General features: G+C 40.8%; 1 protein-coding gene across 3 annotated transcripts in view; it reads right to left on the minus strand.

The window, feature by feature from the left end:
* Window positions 1–22,737, minus strand: part of FXR1 (FMR1 autosomal homolog 1) — a 38,204-nt gene extending 15,467 nt beyond the window's left edge. For all 3 annotated transcript variants that reach the window (XM_086468178.1, XM_086468177.1, XM_086468176.1), the window contains exons 1-8: window positions 22,630–22,737; window positions 12,339–12,391; window positions 8,129–8,222; window positions 6,783–6,854; window positions 4,380–4,528; window positions 3,824–3,917; window positions 2,832–2,948; window positions 2,562–2,732 (exon numbers count right to left, since the gene is read on the minus strand). In XM_086468178.1, the coding sequence (XP_086324304.1) occupies window positions 2,562–2,732; window positions 2,832–2,948; window positions 3,824–3,917; window positions 4,380–4,528; window positions 6,783–6,854; window positions 8,129–8,222; window positions 12,339–12,391; window positions 22,630–22,680 (801 nt within the window). In that variant the 5' untranslated portion in view covers window positions 22,681–22,737. The remainder of the gene's footprint in view (window positions 1–2,561; window positions 2,733–2,831; window positions 2,949–3,823; window positions 3,918–4,379; window positions 4,529–6,782; window positions 6,855–8,128; window positions 8,223–12,338; window positions 12,392–22,629) is intronic.
* Between the last annotated feature and the right edge of the window lie 495 nt (window positions 22,738–23,232).

Below are 23,232 nucleotides of genomic sequence, written 5' to 3' on the forward strand. Positions count from 1 at the left end.
TCAGCACGCACACGAATTAAAGATCTCAAAGAATTCCTGTTACTAGTAACTACCTTTCTAACTTTCATGCTCTGGTTACTTCACACAGTAGCCCAAACAATTAAGACGTGTCCACGCTACTTGAAGAGTCTAATAGAAAGAGTAAATGCAAGGTATTTTTCTAAACTCAGCATTATACCTACCATTTTTGCAGCAGGAGAGTTCTACACAAGTGTGAAACAAGAACTGTATGGCTGCAGACTTGAGGGAAAATATTTTTTTTAAAACAGTCACTAATGCAGATCTAGTGGTTACATGCTGGTGGAGTGCACCCCTATTACAAACAGTGTTTATGTCTCAGGAGTCTCACAACAGACTTTCAAAGTCTCTCCAAAGTCCCAGTAGCTCTTTTAGACCTTCCCAAATGGAAAAAAACCCCAACAAAACTACCTCTGGGAATCATCTGAAAAGCCTTATCCCCATGCAGATAAAGAGAAAGCCCTCCCAAGTCATGGCAGGGGCACAAAGCGTTTTCCATTGGGATACAAGTCTTTTTTCAAGAAACTAAGAGACGTATCAGTCTCCTAGTTTAAATGGAACAGAGCTAACGAAAGCTCCAAAGCGAAACCAAGTTGTCTTGTTTTCTCCAAAGGGAAAGCAAGTAACAGTCCCCTGAATAAGCCACAATAGACAAGATCTTGCTATCCTTCTGTCCAAAGGAATGGTTATCATACCGTTAAGAATCTTTAAAAAATGGTGCAAGAGGGAAGAAGCTCAAGTTGCTAACAACGGCGTAAGAACGAAACACAACTCCATTTTGCCAGTAACGAAAGTTTAAGAGAAGCTTTTCTGTTTCTGATCTGGCTCTCCCTCTGGGGGAGGCACAAGATTTCAAATGTAGGGATAGCCACTCATTGTCCAAACTCAGTACTGTGGTCTCCGTAACAGGTATGACAGGCAGCATTCCAGGAAGATGTGGAAGGGTCTCAGAATCAAAGTGGTCTTGACCAGACAAAGAAAAAAGCATGAACAGCATCCCATACAGTTTAGCTTCCTTCTAATCATAGAGCTTTCCGACATTCTTCAAAACGTATCTCCCTATTCCTTCCCTCAAAGATTCTGGCCCTGAGCAACACTGAACTTTTATCTGTATGCAAGACGTTAGCTATGGGAGACCCTCACACCCTGACTACAATGCCAAGGACACTGGATCACTACTCCTACACATCTCAGCCTGAAATCGTCCACCCGTGCATTCAGCCATTAGGGCCTGGATGCTTGCCAGCTTCAGCAGAAAGAGGCAAAAAGAGCAGACAAGTATACCCAGATGCTGAAGCCCTCGTCACGTGGCATATTTAGGTTGCCTGGCTTTTTTAGAAGCAGCTATCACTTCTAGGAAGGACAAGGCTGGATGTGTCCAAAGGCATTTTTATTTAGGGGGCATCTGGTATTTATAATCATTGCTGTGCACTACTGTAAGAGGCTGGTGACAGTCATAAGCTTTCCACAAGTTGCACCATCACACCATTCACATTAAAGAAATCAAAACTGGAATACACTAGACATTCTGCTGCATTTAAAACTTGTCTGATTCTTCTTCATGAACTGCGATATGTGGTTTACTGGCAGTACGGGATCAAGGAAGGATCTGTTGCCATCCTGATACCCTGGAAGTGTTTAAAGTTTCCAAAGAAAGGACACAGAGCTTCAGATACTGAAAGTACAGAAGTTTGTCCTTCTCTCAGCAACACCAACTTCATCTGACCGTTGGATCACCACCAGGTTCTACTCCTGACATGCATGGAGCATAATTCAAAGACCACACATTCCTGAAATAGTAGAAAGTGTCAACACCAGAGACTCAGGTGTTGGTGGCACCTGTAGAGTTGGTAACACAGGATAAAACCCCTCAGGAAATGTTCTGACTGGGTCCTGCAGACAGGGGCATCTTTGTCACTACACTTATGCCTCCTGAACGGACCATTCTTATGGTCCAAAGACCAGCTACATTTCAGAGCACTTGCGAGATTTAAAGCACATCAGGTAAGCATCTCACAAACAGAATTAACTTGGTGCAAACCAGCAGAATTTCACCAAAGCCAGCACTAAATTGCCAAAATAAAAGGGTTAGAAGCAGCAGATACAGGCTTTAACACATTTGACTGGGTCACAGGAACAGACACCACACAGCAAAACAGACATGAACTAGAAAGGCGGAGGGGGAAAACCAACAAGAACTGTATATGTAGTCTGAAGGGAAAAAAAAAAAATCTGTGATCAAGTACAGTAGCAGCAAACGATGCTTCTCTCAGGCTGACGGAGATGTACAGTGCAGTTATCACAGAATTTGTGCATCAGCACATGGAGTGATTACGACAAGACACATCTTACGGAGGTCACCACTGCCATGAAGTCTCATATTTCACATACATGTAGTACAAGCTGCCATGGCGGGAACATCCATAGAGACACTCAGACTACTCGGCTCTTTCCAGTTCTTAATTCTGGGTACAGCCCTCACCACTTGCAAAGGAGATACAGAGTGAAATGCTTATCAGATTCACACAACATTTCCCGCTTACCTCTCCATAGATTCTGAAAGTACCAGTATCCTCCTCAAGTTCAATGGCAGTAACTCCTGGAACCTTTCTGGCTTGTTGTATGTTACTGCCATGCGTTCCGATAGCAAGCCCCATTAAATCTTCTCGGACTACAAATTCCTCATGAAATGCTGCAGCAAGCTGCTTTGTGCACTGAAGGGAAAACAAAGTAAGACTCATCCACCTGCACTCAGTGCAACATACAGTTACACACTCAGTTTCAAGCAACAAGAATTTCAAGCTATGGCTTACTTCTAAGTGTTTTGTAGCTTCCTCATTTCTTGACATAAGCATAAGTTTGGTACGAATGCTGCGCAGATGCATGTCACTCAGTATATTCACTCTCTTCACTGTTGCTTCACTGGCAGACTACAAAAGAGAAAGAACACGAAGTTTAATTTTTTAAGCATATCCGCATTTAAAGGATAAATCAGGAACCTTTTTAAACTAAATCATAAATATGATCTAAACTTCCAGAACTTACATTGACATTATTCTTCCTCAAAACAAAGCATGAGAAATTCAGCACCACCTCTGCAAACCAACAATTTTCTGTTCTCACTCACAGCACATTTTAAAGATTCTCCTGCTGGATAGACACAGTAACTTGTTCCCCAGACAAATAAATTAAATGTCATTCTACCGTACACATACTTGTCACTTGCTGTCTGAATGGCAGAGCCAAGGAAAGAAGTAGGAAAACTGGAGAGTGAGGTTCAGGTGGATAATATTAAGTAAAAAGAATTGTGAAGAGAAACTAATGCTGAGAAAAGTCTATGTAATATGAGAAAACGGTCACAGAAGAATGTAAGTGAACAATTCCTTAATGGCTGTGCTGAACTGGTGCAGTTCTTCATGTGGAAACCCAGCCGTAGGTCAAAGTGTACAGTGTAATACAGTACAGGGGGAAATCTACTGCTCCACAGGCGAGTAAGCCAGAGTTAGCTTTGAGCCGTCTGCATGAATCATTAGAATGGTACTCAATTGTGGATGACAAAAATCATAAAAAGAATGACACTGAAAGCTGCTCTTAAATTTAACCTGTACGCAGTGCAGTACTTGTAGCCCCTCCAAAAGGCCCACCCCCAAAGACTAAATTTAAACACATCTACTTATACTAAATCACAGTTTATACAGCTTGACAAGTTAAACCATTTTACACACACACACAGAGCTGGCTATATACTTCCCACAAATAATACAACGAAAATTCATACAACATTTACATAAAAGTAACAACTTACCAGTATTATTAGTTGAGCAGTTTCAGCGTGATAAAAGATTCGACATGCTCCCACAGCTTTCTTGAAATCTTTATGTGCATTTTCATTAGCACACCTAAGGGGACAAAACGATTGTCATTTCAACAAGCTGCATCAGAACAGAACATATAATACCATGGTCAGAACCAAGAATGTTTCAGAGTAGTTTACAGCAAAGATTGATTAGAAACTGGAAAATTCCCCTTCTCCTTAACATGGTTTCAGAGCTTATTTCTCTGTGGACTGTATGCCAGCATGGTTATTTGGCAAGTCTCAGTACCAGAGGCCCACTGTGAGTGCATCACCTGTACAGACCTAAAGCAAGACCTGAAGTATCCATCTCAGAACTTGCTTTTTGTCCCCACCCCAAAAAATCTCAGCAGAGATCCCACTCCATAGTTTCTAAACCAGCTACTGCAGCCACAGCCACCTGTAATGTTCTTCAAGGGCCTGTAAATCAGCCTCTAAAATATAAGCCAAGTGTGGTCTTCCCCCGCTCAACTACTGTGAATGCCTTAAAGTGTGCAGAGCTACTCACGCATCTCTCAGATCTTCAGGAACATCCACTGTGCACTTGAAAAAGGTGTTCTTTTTGACAGTTTTATTTTGATTCACAGGTCGAAGTCGTTCGTAAGTAACAATTTCATTGTAAGTGGCATCACAAGCAGCATATTCAATGACATAAAACTATGGAAGAAGTTTATTATAATTTTTTTTAAAAAATGATTAATGTCAGTAAGGAACAACAAAGACATAGGAACATTACCAAGAAAGTACAAAATACGAATATATAGACTGAAATATAAACCTGCGTTGATATAATGCTACAATTCTACACAAATGAGCCTGGATATATTTCAGTACCCATTTGGTACTTCAGTGAAGTCAGAACAATTTCAGTCCCCTACAACAGCATCTTTGACTCATTTTTCTCATGTCCATCCCTCTTCAAATGCCTACTTTAGTCCACTTCAAATTCCAAAATTCAAATGTTTACTGGAGTTCTAATTCTAAAAAATACCTAAGAGAGACACAAACATGACTTATTCTTCACAGAAATATCTGCTCTGCAACAGTTTGTTTTTTTTTTTTTTTTAAAAAAAAAAAAGGCAAATCCACTGATTCGACAAGCAAACTACCTGTGAATCACGCAAGATCAAAAGGAAAATAAAATTCAAACTTTTTGGTAAATGTTATCCTCAATTCAGGAAGGCAAGAGCACCAAGAAGATTTAACAGCTACCAATAATCTACTCCAACACTTCCACCCAACACACACACAAGTCGAAAGAACTTTGTGCGCACAGTATCCCTGAAGTCTGGCTTTGTGTTACACATGCTGCCTTCTCCTATCCTCCCTTCTGCCTGCATGCAACTTAGGAGTGCAACAGTACTTTCCCCTCTTCCTCCCTCAAAACTGGTATCTGCTTTTGTCAACACACAGAATTTACTCATGTATCGGGAAAAAGTAAATCACTAAGGTCATGACATACTTTTCCACATGCTATTTTCCAATTTCAAGTTTTAAGTTTAGCTTATGTATCATCCTAATCATAAAAAGCTGCTTTGAAACATAGCACAAAACAAGTTAAGTAATAATAATGAAAAATAAATACTAAACAGACAACTAAATTTAAGAGAAGTACCACAAACTATATGTTTAAAAAAAATTAGCCTCTATATAGTTGAAAATAATTCTGGTCACCAGAACAATCACAAAACTATCATTAGATACATGGGTTATTTGTGACTTTCACACTTACTTTGAGGAAAAAATTTGAATACAGAACCACATTAAGACTGTACAAAGAAGCCAAAGTTGAACTGTGACTTTTTTGGGGGAGGACAATTCCATAAAATAACTAATCTGACAATGTGGTATAAAGACACCATCCATCCGACTACGACAAATCTTTTTTTCCCCCGTCAAAAATACTAGAAAATTAAGAACTTGATAAAAATTAATTTAATTCAGAATTAAAAATATTTCCAAAAGAAGTTGTAAAAGAAATAAGCAGCATAGCAAGCAACTAATAGTAAAATTCCAAACTTCTGTGACATGAGAACATTAGCCCCAAACAACAAACTCTGTCATTTAAATTGGTTTGTCTCCTTTTCTCTCATTTTCTTAAGCTGTTCATCCACAAGGATCAAGACACAGACTCTTCCTTTGATACCCATTTACCACCACCTTGCCCCTACAGAGCTCAACAGCAGTTATTATTTGTTGCCAGTTTTTAAACAATATCAGAAATTGGGCAATTTTTTTTATCAACCCTGCTTCCTTTGGTTTTAGGAATCTAATACAGTAGAAGCATCAAAACACAGGATGCTTCCCACTATGAAGTTAAATTCTCTTGCTGCCATTTCACAAAACAAAGCTTTGAGGAGACTGTATCAGACAGTGCCCACATACACTTCAGTGTCTGAATCTGCAAGCTACTTTGCAGCTGCAACTCTAACAGTCAATCATAAAATACAAACCTGACAGATGTAAAAGCAAACCAACCAGTGTCTTTCCACTACCCTCAGCAGAAATACATACACAAAGAACCCACAGCAATGCACAGTGAGAGCTACAGCGTGCTTAACTTACGGAGTTTAAATAGACTTTAACCATGGGTGTAGCATTCTGCTTTACTTAATTTTTAGCAACAAGTTCAATTCACAAAGCAGGTTTGTTAGAAGCCCTGTTCTTCGGCACACATACCGTCCTCCAAGCAATCAAACTTCTAATAATGGAAGTGACTTGCTCAGCTATAAAAACACAACCCTCAGCTGTGTAATGCAGCATCAGTCATTCCAAAGTCATCTCAATTTATAACTCTTTTGTCATGTTTTTGTATTTGTAGTACTTTATCCATAGTTTTTCCATCAAAGACCTTTTGTATTTACTGTATGTAACATAACAGCATAAAATCAGTCATTTTAAAACAACTTACCTCTCCTTTCATCATTCGAACTTTTGCCAGCCACCAGCCGCAAGGCTCTTGGTCATTTGCTCTAGAATAAACCTGAAAATGAAAGTAGTAAGAAACGCCGAAAGCACATACAGACACAATTCACTTGCCTGCAAGTATAATGAAGAAAGAACATACCAACTTTTCTAATTTTCATTAAAATGGAACAGTATGCTACACGGAACTAATTTTTGTATAAATTATCCAGGCACATGCTTCTTGCACAAATTTTTATTATTTTGCACTACAAGGATTGCGAACGGTTTCCTTTGCGTACACTACTGACCACTGAAGAGAAATTTCTAAAGGAAGGTAAAACCTTGGCTCAACACTTATTCAGGGCAATTCCTCACTAAATTAAAACATTGTCTTCACACGAAGTTCACGCATGGAAGTAACTCCACAATTAAGATTTTTGTTTTGTCCTTGGCTTACTTGATACATCCAGGACCACTGAAATGAACCAAGTCATCATATAACTATGTATTCCATATTTAACAAACACTACCAAGTGAATGCATGATCAGATCTAAAACAGATGACTTCCGAAACTTTTGTTTTCCTCATCTTCTGTAAGTTTCGTTTACTCCTTACACACTTCTGACAGGCCAAAGTTATTTGCATGCAGACTAAACAAGAAGTTTTGCAATAGCAAGGAAGTAGAAAATGATCCTTGACACTTAACCTCTAACAAAGAAAAGAAATAGCATGTATTTCAAGGAGAATAACAGAAAAACCTAGTGCCTATACATTGTTTCTTAGATTACTAGCCCCAGAATAAAATGGTATCATAAAGAAACTCATTACTTTGATTTTAAGGACAAGTAAAGTGAAAAGCAGAAGTTAAACTAACTACTAAATTACTAAAGATACTACAATAAGCTGGTAGCAGAACATGCACCTTTTAGTTTCCTGTTTTAATATATCATTTCTAATTAACACTGTTTCTCTGTAAAACAGTACAATTCACACACTTTCCTACCAGACTGTAACAGATATTTCATCTGGGTTGAAATTGTTATTGGAAGTGCTTTATGACATCTTCACATCAAAACATTTCCAACAGTTACGTTCCAGATCAAAAATTAAAATCACCTAGTTTTGTTTTAACTCTGAAACATTCTCAGCAATTTTAAGTTTTAGATTCTGAGAAAGTTCCATTGGTAATTCTGTGAAAAAAATGAAATGTCACAGTTTCTCTGAAAACCTAATAAAGCTATTACTAGAGACATGGAAATCTTCACTTTGCTAACGTACTTGCAACCATCATCACCGCCTTGAATGGACAATCAGTTACATACCAGGACAGTTCATGAGGATAAACTCACCTCGACTTCATCTCCTTCACCAATTTCTTTCTTGATGTCAGGGGGTGGTGGTAATCTGACTTCATTAAAGGGTACCTGACGCTCTGGTTGCCAACTGAAAGTTGAAAAGACATTACACACTCTAGAATTTTCCTGTCATTTTCTTACTTTTATTTTTAGAACTCAGTTTGGTTAAAACTCACTCTTTCCATTAAACAAGTCTCTTCCTTCATTGCTAGAAAGCAAACCTTAAACAACATAACCCTGTCATGATAAAAATAGTATCTGGGAAGATACTTAGTGACAAAACAATTTTTAAATTAACTTAAAATTTTAACTCAACTGGGTTCACTAAATGGCTTTCAGAAAACCCCAGTGAAAAGATGATTAGATGATGTCCTTGCATTTCTACTGGTCAAGTCAAAGCCTTTACAGAGATGTAAGCTTATCTTTGCAGTCCACCATGGAGTTCATCCATTTCTTCGCCTCCTACTTAACATTTCAACGGCTTCCCATCGATGTTTTAAGTATTCTAAGAAAATCCAACTCTGATTATTAACAAAACTTTACGTTTCTACCTACAAACTTGGTAACACTCCGCAGTAAGTGTCTGGCAAACAGATTCAGTTCAAAACATACCTTTGTATCTGCTTATCAATACCAATTATTACTAAACATATAAAGTTGAAATTCTACCTTCTTTTACAGAAAGCCTATGTTATTTTACCATAGCCAGCTCTACAAAGCATTTTACTTGCAGAAGAGTGTATTTTAGGTGCATTTTATGAAGGCTACTGGAGCAATTCACATCCTCTGTGTTCTGAAATTACTTTCCCTTCTACTCTGTGAATGTCACAGAATACCATCAGTTGTTCCTCACTCTTTCAGTCAAGAACCCACTTGAAGATCCTACAGAGGCCGAAATAAAACCATGGGAAAACACACCCCCCAAAAAAACTTAACAACTTAGAATTTCTGAGGGACTTTGAAATGGTATCTGTCAAGGCATTCCAATGCCCATCCTTTATGCCCATCTTAAAGTTCAGAGCAGGTACAGAAAGTATCCAGAACCAACTTCTAACGGTAAGGGTTACTCCAAGTCATTTGTTTTGCTTACTTCTAACACACGCAGACAGAGCAGACTAAGTCAGCAGAACAAGCCTCAGTGTTAAAAGCAAAGAGCACTTCTGCAACTTTGTACAAGATGGATGCTTTTCCATTTTCTCTGAAAAGACAGCTTACATTCAAGGACCTCACTTAATAAAGATGTAAGGTATCCATATAGTTTTGCTCTAGCCATTATTATACACTATTTTTCTTTTAACTATAGCGGAACATTGAAAAACAAGAAAACCCCATTAAGATTATGGATAGCTTTTGTCAAAGTCAGAAGGTATTTTGGCCGTAAAATATTATTTAAGTCTCCTTCTATTTCTGAGAAATGGTGAAGGGGACTGGCAAAAATCACTTGCAATTCAGCTGCCCTTGTAGAAACTATAACGGTCACTAAACTCAGGGTTTGGGTTTTTCCTTCCCTTCCCTGCCCTTCTGAACTTATTACTCTCACAGATGCAAAGGCAAACAGTAAGACTTGAGGACAAAACGCATTCCCTAAATTATAGGGTATATGAACCTCAGTCTAGAAACAGTGTGAGCATAATAATTGTAACTGAACAACAGGATCAAAAATGTTGCAAATTCAAACAAGGTGCTTAATGTTCTCTTGAGAACTTCAACTGTGCCTTGTAGTTAAACAATCTAGCAAACGGGAGCTTATAGAAAGTTACAAACTGCCCATAGTGAGATGCTATGACCAAATAGACCTCACTCCTTCAATAAAATTTGCTTGAAGTTGTAGGCTAATTTTGATTCCAGCTCTAATCATCTAAAGGAACTCCACCCACCGGAAGCCAATGGGCCAGTAACGACTTACTCCTATCAGCTGCAAGATGTTTTGGCATTTTTTAATAAAAGAGTGGAAAAGTACACAGCAGGCTCCGTTCTCAGAATATGAGGAGTCAAAGTTCTGATGCCAAAAAGTCCAAAATTGGAGCATCTTAGTGGCGAAATGCAAAACAAGGTGTTTTAATTAGTGACTTGTGAATGGCTACAAATTACCTACTAAGAGGATCTGACAGAACTGACACCCAATATTCAGAGGGATTATCCCGCATATCTGGCACAAATTACAGGAAAGGGAAGTGCTTCCTTCTTACGATGGAGAAGTCTTTCTTTCAATATGGCTGCTTCAAATGCCAAGGGGCCTACATGAAATTGCACCTCAAGATCCAATTTTCTCTTATACAGCAATAAAAGTTTCAAGCTCCTGAAGCTTCTGCAGTCCTTCTCCACACCCTCACCACCAAAAAACATCTCTTAAAAGAACCAAGCATATCTGCCCAGAGATTAATTATTGCTATGGCCACAAAATCATCATTAGCAGTCTGTGCTAGTACACCAGCTTTGGAAACCTTACAATAGCTGCAGATAAAGACTGGTTAACAACAGCAGAAAATGCAAACTGACAATTCAGAGTGCCTTTAGTGGAGTACGCGTGTTTACTTCGTTAGTGCTGATCACTATCACAACAGAATGATGCATTCAGGACAGGACACTTGCCAAGCTTGGTTCTGCTAAAGCCATTATGAATTTAACTCACTGAAAAGGGTAATAATTTATCAGATTTACATCACAGAATAATTTGACTAGAACTGTATACACATTTCCTATTAAGACCTATTTTTGCTTAATAAAACACTCAACATATGTTGTAGCCCATCCTTTTTGGAACATGGCTGCTGCTGCCAGACTTTCTGTAAAACACACGGATGACATGGATACTAAACACTAGAAATTGTTTGCCAACAATTAGACCCCTGCTGTGAACCACAGGCACTTCCTTTAGCTTACTTGTTTTCTGAAAGTGTACGCTTTGAAGGCAGAGAGCCTCCTACCTTAAAGAAAAGTAATATGAATGTTGAATATGAAACTGAAGATTTGTCACATCTCCTCAGACCACAGATAGAATGATGGACCCAATTTACTTTTTTCTGTTTGTTAGGTTTTGGGGTGGGGGTATGAAAAACCCAGGAGACAGTAACAACTTCCATAACCACCTCAGTAAGTGTTAGTATAAGTTATGGTTGTCACTTCATCTTGTAACTATTTTTCATAAAAGGCAGCCTAGAAAACACAAGTTAGAAAGAAACAAAGACTGGACTTTGCAGGGTAAATCCTGGGATTATCCCCCCCAAATTATTCTCATACACGTGTATATATGTATACACACATACATGTACACACATACCCACCCTAGGATTATAAAATACTGGTGATAAACACAAACTTGCATGCTCCCTAGTATTTACCTTTACTATAGACCTTTACTACCCAGCAATCTTTCTTCAAGAAAGGCTCAAAGACTAATCTACAGGTCGGAGCTGGCAGAGTTTAGTAACAATTTTCACATTTTTAGGATCTCCACCTAGCAACTGGAACAGAAACAGGAAAATGGATGTAGCTCCCAGAGTATCGTAAACCAGCCCTGGAGCCTCCCAGGTACTCCACGGTGTTATCAGTCTGACTGTTGAACAACACGTATTCATTTGCACTTTACCATTCCATGGATTATCTTTGACTTGTAGTGACAAGTCCTTAGTAGCACCTCTGTGCTTAGACATAAAACAGAGGGCCCCATGGATAATTCTTTCTCCAGATTTGCCTACAAATTTGCATTCTTTCCCACTAAAACAAACTAGGCCTTCACACTGGATATGTACATATATTCATTTTCTTAACAGTTAAAAAGAAAAATCAATCACCGTCAGGATATCTCTATTTCTCTCTGGTTGAGAGCACTGATCGGCATTCCTCAGATCCAGAAGTACTTTGGTATTTTCAATCATTTTCTGCTTTAGTGTAAAAGTATCAGGCCTCTGCCACTGATTATTATTTTAATGAAATCTGACTGTCACATCTATGGGCATCACAGAAGATACCAAAAAAATGTAAAGGACCACGTAACTGATGAGCTCAGTTCTGATACAGAGATTCAGGAAGGTAGTTCATGGAGACTGTGAACAGACTAGTGAGCCTGTACTTCTAGAACTATACATTTATAATGAAATCTACTTCCTCTTCATGCCAAAACACACACAAAACAACGTCAAAAGCACCAAACCAAAACAACCACCTAATGCTCAAATGATTTTTTAAAAAAGAAAATACTTACTTGTTTTCAAACACAACTGTGAGCGAGTCCTCATGAACATCTTTAATAAATCCCTAAAACACAAACATTTTTGTTACAAGAATGCATGTGAAAACAAAACAAGGCAGCAATTTCAATACAGCCTGAAACTAAGCCAAACAGCAGACCACCACTAATGCCATGGTTCCAATTTAGGAGAGTTCCAAGACACCATCGCGCTGTTCACATGAGGTTACTGATATTCCCAGTCGGCTATTGTAAGAAATACAGCGCACAGGGATTGTTTCAAACGAGCGCTCAAATCAGACCAGCACGTGTACAACTGAAAACTCACTATCAGAGTTTATTATTTCATCCAGAAGCGTGCACAGCTGCTTTAGAGGAACAAAATGAGAGATCCAGGCCCAGGGCAACTAGTACAACACACAATACAACGTGAAAAAGCTGTGCATAGCACTATCTGCTTTATAGGTGTTCTCCCTAGTAACAAGCGATAGAACAAGGGGAAATGGCCTTAAGCTGCCCCAGGGGAGGCTCAGGCTGGATATTAGGAAAAATTTCTTTACCGAAAGGGCTGTCAGGCATTGGAACAGCCTGCTCAGGGAGGTGGTGGAGTCACCATCCCTGGAGCTGTTTAAGAGATGGGTAGATGTTGTACTCAGGGCCATGGTTTAGTGGTGTTGATAGAGCTAGGACAAGGGTTGGACTCTATGATCCTGAAGGTCTCTTCCAACCGTAACTGTTCTATGATTCTCAACACAAAACCGAACATCAAACAACCGTCCTTCAGAATGGTACAACAGCAAGTTTGGATAAAATGTGGCAGTACGGGCTGCCATGAAGCTGGTTATGGTAGCATCTTTCAGGTACCAAATTACGCCCTCTATGAGGCCAAATACCTGTAGTACCTCGCAGGAAAACAAAGAGAACACAATACTGCACTTTTTTTTTGGTCACATTATTATGATCTTGGGAACAACTTGGGGGAAATCCCACTTCCCTTTCTTTCTTTTGAAAAACAAAGGACTTCTTTAGAGGCCACCAGTTATGTCAAAAACCTAAAGACAATAACAACCTGATAGATAACAGCTGCATTCAAGTATCCATGCAGAAACGAAGCTCCTACGTCTTTTGGTTAAGGCAGGCAGGCACAGTGAGAAAAAGCAGATAATGTGACAAGAAAGACCTTTTCAAACTACTCCTGCTTTTGCTATAGGCTGGTACTTGCCGAAGCAGAGAAGGTCAAGGAGGAACCTGCAGTTTTAAAGGAGTAAGAGTTGCACAGCTATGTTAAGAGAAGTTCCAGGAAACGTGCTGAATGGATTATATCCACTTAAGAAACTGCCAACTGAGGAGAGCGAAGAACGTATCAACTCTGCAATGAGCAACTAGCCCAGAGAGGTATTACATGTCAGCTCAGGGAAAGATAAATTTTGACACAGGAGATCCCTCAATACAACAATGGACAGTAAAGGAGCCCATACTGACAGCTGGCTGCAAAGGGCCTATCTAAACAAACCTTTTACCTGAACTCCTTTTACTCAGGCAATGCTGTGAAGGCATTTGTTCAAAACCTGCTTTTCTGCTTCCTGAGCTTCACTCAAAATCATCTGCCAGAAACACAGAAGACCAGTTCTAGCAGAAAGCATACTGGTAACCCTGAACAAAGCAGGTCACCAGGAATCACAGAAATTGCCTCACTGAACCACCTAGTGTGTTCCTAATAAACCCTTTCAAAGGCCATCCTGCCATCACAAGAGAAGTCAGGCAAATCTCTTCTTTGACAGGTGAGCAACTGAAACAGTTGGCAATAAAATACAGCCATAATCAGGGACTTCCAGTTTCAAGGAAGTTTCTGGACAGGTAAGTTGGACAGGAATACTGAAGTTATGTCTGTTTAAAGATGCAAAGAGCATACAAAACATTACTGCCTGAAGTATGTGTCAGTTAACAACAGAGCTAAAGCAGAACTTTTACTAAATCTATGCTACCAATGTCCCCTTTAAACATGTCCCAACATGGGAATGAATTAGCACAGCATACTGTGCAGGAAATAAGAGCTGTTCTACAACAATTCATTCACGCTCTATCCAGGGACAAAACACCCAAATCACAGCACTGTGCACCAAGTTCACACAGTCCAACATCCCAGCGAGTAACAACTTATCAACAGAAAGCATATTTACAGAAAGAGATTTAACTCCCTACTACAGACAGACACTTATCTGCATTCCAAGGGTCTGTGATTCAAAATTAGTCTTTGCCTCATTATGCTGCTTTATTTCACAGCTGAGCCTTACCTCTTATTTATTAAACGCTCTCACAGTACTCAATGTGTGGCAGGGGGGGAAATACATATTTAATTTCTAAGGTCAGCCTATAACAGCTAAAAATTTATTCTGCAGATATGAATTCAATTATCTTTCCTTTGTTAAAAAACAGAACTTCAGAATCAAGAGAGATTCAATCAGGTATGATAAAACACCACAAAAACATTCAGAACTCAATGCTCTGCACAGTTCAGAAAATCCTGAATCAACTAGCTGCAGGTTTCACTAATAAGACAAAAGAAGTGAAAAAAAGGAATGCCAACTGCACTGATGCTCCAGGATTTCAGACAATTGGACCACTACTAGGTAAAGTCTGGCCTTCTGTGTAACAGTACTAACAGCTTTAATATTCACAACTCATTTTCAAGCTAACATCCTGCTGAAGAATGGGAAAGCTGAAGTGGAACAATAATGCAGAGATATGACTAGCAGCAGACTTAACAGCTGACACTGCACAAACATCAGCTGCATAAACAGAAACACTGAACATTTTTAGATAAAATCGAAAGTACAAATTCCGACAAAGAGTCTGTACATTTTACAACCCCATGGGGGTTTTGGGAACTCCTTCTCACAAGGAAGTCTTTCAGTTCAAAGTGTCTGCACTGCTCTTCCCATATGAGAAGATAATGCAGATTCATGGCTAGCAGACATGTATGCAGTAACTTGCTTGAAACTATCTGACTGGCATTTTCAGCTGGCATTCTCAAACTCTTTCACTCCACAGCGCTTATATATGAGCAACACTCAAAATCAAGTAACATTTATTGGGTATGCACTTCAAGTCACAAATGGACACATGTAAAGCATGAATTATGTAATTATTTAAATAATTATATTGTTCTGAGGCCTGGAAAAAAGTCTGATCAGAGTCTAATTTTACAAACACGAGACTAATAGTGAAAGAGTAACATAGAAGCCAAAAATCCCAAGTAGAAGTCTTCCTACTATCATCAATTTCTCTACAGCTGTGGGGAAGAAATCACATTTACAGTAACTGAAGGACAGCAGTCTGAGGTATTACACATTGTATGGTTCATTTGTAATACAACTAGAAATAATCAGAATTCAATACAGGTTTAAAACATAGTTTTATAATAAATTACTCCATTACTGCCAAGACACATGCCAAAAGTATCATCAAGACATTTATCAAAAGTAAAATTCCCACATACTACCTTCCTACCTACCACCCTGACCTTTACTATAAGCATCATTAGCTGTCACTTACAACTCTGAGATAAAAACAGAGAAATAGATTTCATGCATGTCAGGATGAGATTTAGTGTAATTTTAAAATAAGTATTCCAAGAGCCTAGAAATTTTTTTTTTAAAAAAGGTTTTACAAAAAACCTGTGACATTAAGATATTCTGCAATACCAAGCAGTTGGGGTTTTTTTACATTAAAAGTTATATTAAATCCTATAAATTCAGAAGAACTTCAGAGAGGGTGTGATGAACATTAAACAGAAAAGTAAATATCCTTATTTTCAGCTCTGAAGTTCTTTATCAGTGAGGTAACCTATATAAATAGATTTGTACCCTAAGCTTGCACTAGTCTTGTCTGATACTGTACCAAAAACATTTTCTACTAAGTAATGATGCATCATCTAAACTCTTGCTCAAATGAACAAGGTACTCCATTACTGAAATTTAATTCAGCAGTGCTGCCTAAGAAAGATAATGCCAATATCTATGTTTGAAATGTTCCATGTTCCTTAAACATCATCCCATGTATCCTCATTCCAAACAGAGGTGATGAGGCAGAGCTAACAAGAGACCACCAAACACACCATCAATACATACACCGCCATCAAAACCACGCAGTGATGAATTGTATCAACAGCAAGTGAGCTTACACATAACATTTGTGTGCGTTTTACACCACCTACTAACCTGCGGAGGGTAGGAAGGGAAGAAAAACTGATGTGGCTTCATCTTGCCAGACCTCTGATTTGGACTGTCCAGATATGAGTGTCAGTCATTCGGTTTAGGCCGTGAGCTGGATCTCTGGCAGCCCACGTATGCCCTGCTTGTGCTGCAGCCCAGCCCACGGGGCAGGCAGGAGACCATACTGTACTACAGGCTATTAATGTCATGCTGGCTCCCCAGGCACTTTGGTTCAGACCTGCCTCTGCCACTCACTTGGCAGACGCCAGGCTCCCAACACCAGCACCTGTACAACGAGGGGTAGTATCGCTAGGGCTCTCACCCAGGTTTGGGATCAGCGATCCAGCAAATCTAACACAGGCCATACAGTGTTAAGTACGAACAAAAGGATAGGAAAGTAGATCATTTGCCACCAAAATCACTACCCTAGAGACTTCTTCATCTTGTAACACACACACACACACATTCTTTCCCTTTTACCTGGGTTTTGCTCACGGATTTAGGATTAGGATCTGCTGATAACATAAACGGATCAAGATTTACTGAAGTGCCCTTACAGTGAACTCAATGTCTCTGTATATATACACACGCACTTTTTAAAAAAAAAATCCAGTTACAGGCAAAGTCACAAAATCTGCGTAACAGACAGATGCAACCCAAGTTCTCTCTTCACCCTGCTTTCTTGAATTTATCTGGCTCCCATGTGGGATGGTCCAACGTAAAAATGAGGTGCTGTTAGTTTAGCTGCAAACATTCTTTCCAGGGACTATGTTGGCTTTTGAGTCACACATACCTGCACACTAAAAACTATACTAAGATCACCTTACCCATTGCTGAGCAAATTTCAAACAGTAAACGCTTTGGCATCTGCTACCATGGACTGTTTCTGAATCAGTGACATAAAGGTCAAGAAGCCTATATCCAATTACCAATCCTTTCACTCCTTTCAGAAGACAGAACCATTACTATTTTTAACTAACATTCACACACAATTGTTTCATGTAGCAAAAACATGAAATAATTATTACCAATGGATGTATCCCATGCTGATCCCCAGGAAATAAATAAAATCAAAGCAAACACAGGAAACCCGTAAATAATCAAATCACTAGACAAAAAAAGACTGAACTCCATAAATTATATTCATTAGAAGTGATTAGCTGCACCTGCTTCTAGAAGGAATTGATAAAAGAAAGCTGATCTAGCTTGCTGTGAGACACAAACATTACAAGCAGGCATCAGGTAAGAAAGAGATCCTGAACTACGGTTACCTCAATTTTAGCAGTAACAGTTTAATCCATGACATTACGCTATTTCTATTCACAACCATAACTACCATATGTGATCTCAAGGGTTCTTATGACAGTTAGGCAAGAACTTCAGCACCGAATCCCCTGGTTCAGGCTTACTCATGAAAGCCTAAATGACTCACAGGACTTACCGGGCTTTCTTCATACGCATATTCCCAAAGGGCAAAACTTCTGAAAGACACCCTCCACTGATTATCTACATCAGCAATCAATAATCACTGCCTGTGGCATCTCCCTTTTATCAGCCTAAAAGGGTCAAGCAAATGGCTCATCAACAGCAATAATGACTACAGATACTTCTTGCACCAGTCCCAACTTTCAAGAGATCAGTAATAACTTGAAAATGGCTGAAATTTCCCAGCCATCAGGGCTAGATATAACAAGCAAATGCTGACCATAGTAAGACATTCGAGATCTTTAAAGAAAATAGAAGTCATTCCAGTTACCATGTTTCCTGGTGTAGTAATTGGGTACAAAGAGCTGGGTAAGCTACACTCTTAATGACAGTTTGCTACGTTAATAACCATCAAGCCAAAAACCATTCAGAAGAACTCATAGAGTTGTTTTCAGAGCCACTAATTAAAAATTGTAAGAAAAATTAAAAAGCCATTATATTTTTTTATTGATGCATAAACTTTTTCTCACAGAGAATTACTCATCATGCTTCAACGCTGTGCATGTGGAGCAATGCTGTGTACTTCTCCTTCATCATTTTTTCCCTTAGTAATATTTTGGCTAGTCTCTACCTTGAGGCCTACGCCAGCTCCTGCTACCAGCGCCCTTGGTTAGCCCTGTTACCAGAACAACTGCACCTCTCAAAGAGCAGTAGACCAAGAGGTAAGCACTTTAGAACCTGTAAATAAAAGGCTGAGTTTCATTCTAATTCACATTTTTATCTATTTTATGCCCTTGCATCATCTAAACAGCTACTACTCTACCACAGAAAGAGCACAAGAGCACGCAACACACTGCAGTCAGTTTTTCAGCACACACAAGTCCCTACAATGAAGAACACAATGGCTCTTCCAGAGTTACTCAGATGCCACTGAAAGACTCAGGTAAAGGAAGCCACCTGATGTTCCATTTATGTACCTTGGTCTCATTTTATTGTGAGGCCCAACCTGTTTCATGTAAGTGACATCTGAACTCCTGAACAGTGTGCAGAACCAGGGCTCTAATTTGCATACCAGTGAGCATACACAGGCTGATGGAGATACTGGATAAAACAGCAGCTTTCGTCTTGTTTTTGCCAAGAGCTGCACAGACACCCTTCGCAACTGGCGCAACCAGGGCACAAACTGAAACACGGGAGTTTCTCTACGAACGTCAGGAAGTTTGGTTTGTTTTTTTTGGTTTTTTTTTTTTTGGTTTGGTTTTTTACTGTGAGGGTCACTGAGCATGGGCCCAGACTATCCAGGAAGGTCGTGGAGTCTCCATCCCCACAGGTTCTCAAAAGCCATCTAGACTTGGTCCTGGGCAAGCACAACTAGGTGGCCCTGCTTGAGCAGGGGTGTGGACCAGATGACCTCCTAGTCTCTGCCAGCCTCAACCATCTGTCATTCTGTGAATTACTTAATAATCTGAATGACACAGAGAATCATCACCCTGAAAACACTGCAGTTAGGCCAAGGTGAGGCTAGAAGCATTCAACTCTCACTCTCTCCAACCCACTTAGAGGACAAAGAAATCCAGATATTTTTGTCCATTTCACATGAAAAGAGTCTACTCTAATGTCCCAAAAATAAAAACTAACCTGCAATCTAGCACTGACCTAGAAAGCATCAACTGTTCTGCTCTCAGGAACTCCTCACCACACCTCTAATATACACAAACCCCTAACTAGTAAGGTTCACCAACCCTGTCCGTTCTCTTCCCTGTTCCACAACACCAACCTCACCTTTTCTCAGAAGGCCATAACCACTTCGAGCCCCATCAGTGCCATCTGTTCTCTAAAGACAATGGGTGCTCAATATTGTGATATATGCAAAGTCTTCTGAGCTGCAGGGAGTGGCTAAACATTGACTTTGCTGTTATACTGGTTGAGAACCTAGAATAAAATAAAAGGTAAATGCTGCCCTGATCTCTAGATTATACTACTTATTTAAAGCAAAAACAAACAAACAAAAAAGGCATAAATTAGTCTGCAGACTTACAAACAAAAGGTTAAATTTACATCATAATATTTTTTTGTACAGGACAGAGCACAAAAAAGTTACCTTGGGATGTCTACCATAACTACAGTTACTGCCACCGATTTATGCATCATGAAAAACGTTTTGACTTTTCACGTATTTCAATGAAGAACATCATTCTTCTTACTAATTTATAGCAACCATAGTGTATACACATAAACACAAGCAGGAAGAAATCCCTGTTAAAACCAGATTTTACTAAAATGAAGAACAGTTACTACAGGAACAAAAGAACCTGCAAAGAGTATCATTTGCCAGGGTCGTATCTCTAATAACTACTGAAAACTGATTTAATCTGCATTTGCTCTACTACAGGAAAGTTGCAGATCATATTAACAACTCATTAAAAAAAAAAACCTGTCATGTAATTGTTTACATCATTATTTTGTTTTTTATCTCTGTTGGCATAGCAGGATCCTTCTCATCTCATTTACCGGAAGGTATGCTGTGCTAACAAATCTGAATTCAGATTACTCTGAAAGCAAATTCCACTTTTCAGAAAATTTTTGCCCTGTTTTATACAGTTACATGGGGCTTAGACAAGATGAGCCTATTCTCATTATCTTACAAATGCTATTATCGACGCTATCAGTGTCCAAAAATAGGATACTTTCAAAATGATACTTGACACACCTCCTCGTTCACTTCAGAAACTTTAAACAGAAAGTTACCAGTATTTAGTTCCAAAATGCATACACAACCCCTGCCTACCTCAACAGTAAGACTCACAAAATGGAGTCACACTCACATTTCATTGCGTTTAGCTCACAAGAATAATCTTTTCAAATTGTGTTTCAGTTTGGTTTATTTGTTTTTTGGGGGATTCTACAGGGTTCACCCCCCACACATTAGCAGTGGATTATTCCAAGTTGGGGCTTTGGTCACTGTGGGTCCAATCACTCTAACCTGACTTCATCCACCATGAAGATGCCATCACTGGACTTAATCCTCATCTCATTGATCCGAAAGCCATTAATGCCATTTTTAAGTAAAACTTCTGTTTTTGTTAGCCACTGTTCACAGGTCTAAACCACTTGCTGGTACTAATCCAAGCCTGACAATTCTCACGGACTTAGGAGTAGACATCATTATTGCAGATTTAACATCGGGCTTATTGTAATAAATTCCATGCACACAGATCCCTTCAGTTCAAGAATCCAGTCCACCTCCTAATACTCCCATTAGTCTCACATTCCTCTTAGCAGAAGAAACAACTAATCCACAGTTTATAAAGTTGTCACAAGGTAGAAAATGGAAAGCTAAATAGAGCGTCTCCAAATTCTGGGCCTCCTAATGGGCAGAGGAAAAGAAAAAGAAAAAAAAAAAATCAATTCTATTTAGGAGTATCCTCTTCTAAATGCAAATGATTCTGATGTGGGTTTCTGTGTGGTATTTCAAGTCCAACTAAAAATGTACCTGATTTACAAAATTTATTATCTACTTATTTTGGTAAAAATGTAAAAGGCTTACCTAGCGGGGGGATACAGCTCACCCCATTACATTCTTTCCTCATAAGAGTATTTCCTATTCGTCTCTTTTAATAGACAGCCAGTTGAAAAAACTAACTCCTGAAGTCAGCTGGTTACAATCCTTTAAACACCAACTGCCTTTACATACTGTACAATTGCCACATGACTTCCAAGCCAAATCCACAGCTGCACACAGGAAATCCAGGAAAAAAAAAACAACCCGGACACCCCCACAGCCCCCAGTGTAACCCTGCATGTGCAGTATCACCCTGTGTGCGCGGCTAGGCACAATAGCTAAAGAGGGACCTGAGATTAAACCCTCCCAGAACACAGCTACACTGCGTGCTCACAATACTGGCTGGAATCAGCCCTCCTGGAAAGGAAGACAGAAGGCTCTTGCCATAAAAAGAGCTGGGATTCTTAAACATCTGAAGCCAGGCTTAGGGGAAAATGACTGACGGGCAACAGCTGAGAGTATTTTGCATTGATCCTGTAACATCCTGACATTCCAGGCAGGGTGATGGTGAAGGAAGCTTTCTGATGACAGAAATAAACTCGAAATCTTGAAAAAATTATTTAAAAATATTTTAAAATTATTATTTTCGGCTCAGTTCACCCCATCCCACCCAAAGCCCTACTTCTTCCAAAAATACCCACCTCAACCCGCCCCCCCCCCCCCCGCCCACCCACCCTTTCCAAAATGAAGACCGAGAAAATCCCCGTGCAATACATCTGCTCCCCCCGGCCCTCCCAGCACTCTCCCTCCCCGGCACACCAACCTCCCTTGAGAGCAGCCCTTATCAGCCCGCCTCGTCACCACCTCCCCCAGCCACCGCCGCCCCGCTCCAGCCCCGCCGCCCCCCCTCTCCTCACGCCAGCCCCCCACACCCCCCTCCCCGCCGCAGCCCCCTCCACCACCGCCCCCACCACACCCAGACACCTTCCCCCAACGCCCTTCCCCCCCCCTCACCTTCCCCTCCTCCGCGGCCCGGCGCAGGGGCTCCCCCCACAGCCGCCAGCGGCCACCCGCCTCCAGCCGGGCGCGGAAATCGCCGGGCGGCCGCCCCCCGAGCTGCCCCCGCCGCACCGGCCCCGCCGCCACACCCTCCCCGCGCCGGTACCTTGTAGAAGGCCCCGTTAGAGCCGCGCACTTCCACCGTCAGCTCCTCCATGTTGAGAGCGCAAAGGACGCCGGGACGTGCTTCTAGAAACTGTCACCACGGGGGGGAGCGCTGGCGGGCTCCCCCTCCCCCTCCGCCCGCCCCCCGCGGGGTGGGGGCCGCGCCGGCACCGCCCCGCCCCTCCTCCCCCCGCGGCGCGCGGGTGGGTTTGCCCACGCCGCGGGCGGGGCGGGGGGGGTTCACAGGCGGCGGAGTGGGGCGTTCCCTGCGGGAAGGGTTGCCGGCCGCTGTCTGCTCCCCCCCCCGCCCCGCCGCGGCCCGCGGGAGTGGGAGCGGCCGGCTGCTGGCGGGCGCGGCGGCTGAAGGGGGGTTCGGCGGTGCCGGCCCGCCCGCCGTGAGGCGCAGGTGCCCGGCAGCCCGGCCCTGGCCCTGGCCCCGTGTGCTAATGGAGGAAGCAGCGGCGCTGGCGCTGCAGGCCGCAGTCAGCGCTGCAGGGAAAATGCGGCGGGTGGTTTTCTTTTTTTTTTTTTTTTTTTTTTGTCTTGTTTGTTTTTAAATGAATTCAAAAGGACGAGCCTTAGGGGACACCTTCCGTTCCCCAGC

Source organism: Leptosomus discolor, chromosome 7 (assembly GCF_034619465.1).
Source record: "Leptosomus discolor isolate bLepDis1 chromosome 7, bLepDis1.hap2, whole genome shotgun sequence".
Taxonomy (NCBI): Eukaryota; Metazoa; Chordata; class Aves; order Leptosomiformes; family Leptosomidae; genus Leptosomus; species Leptosomus discolor.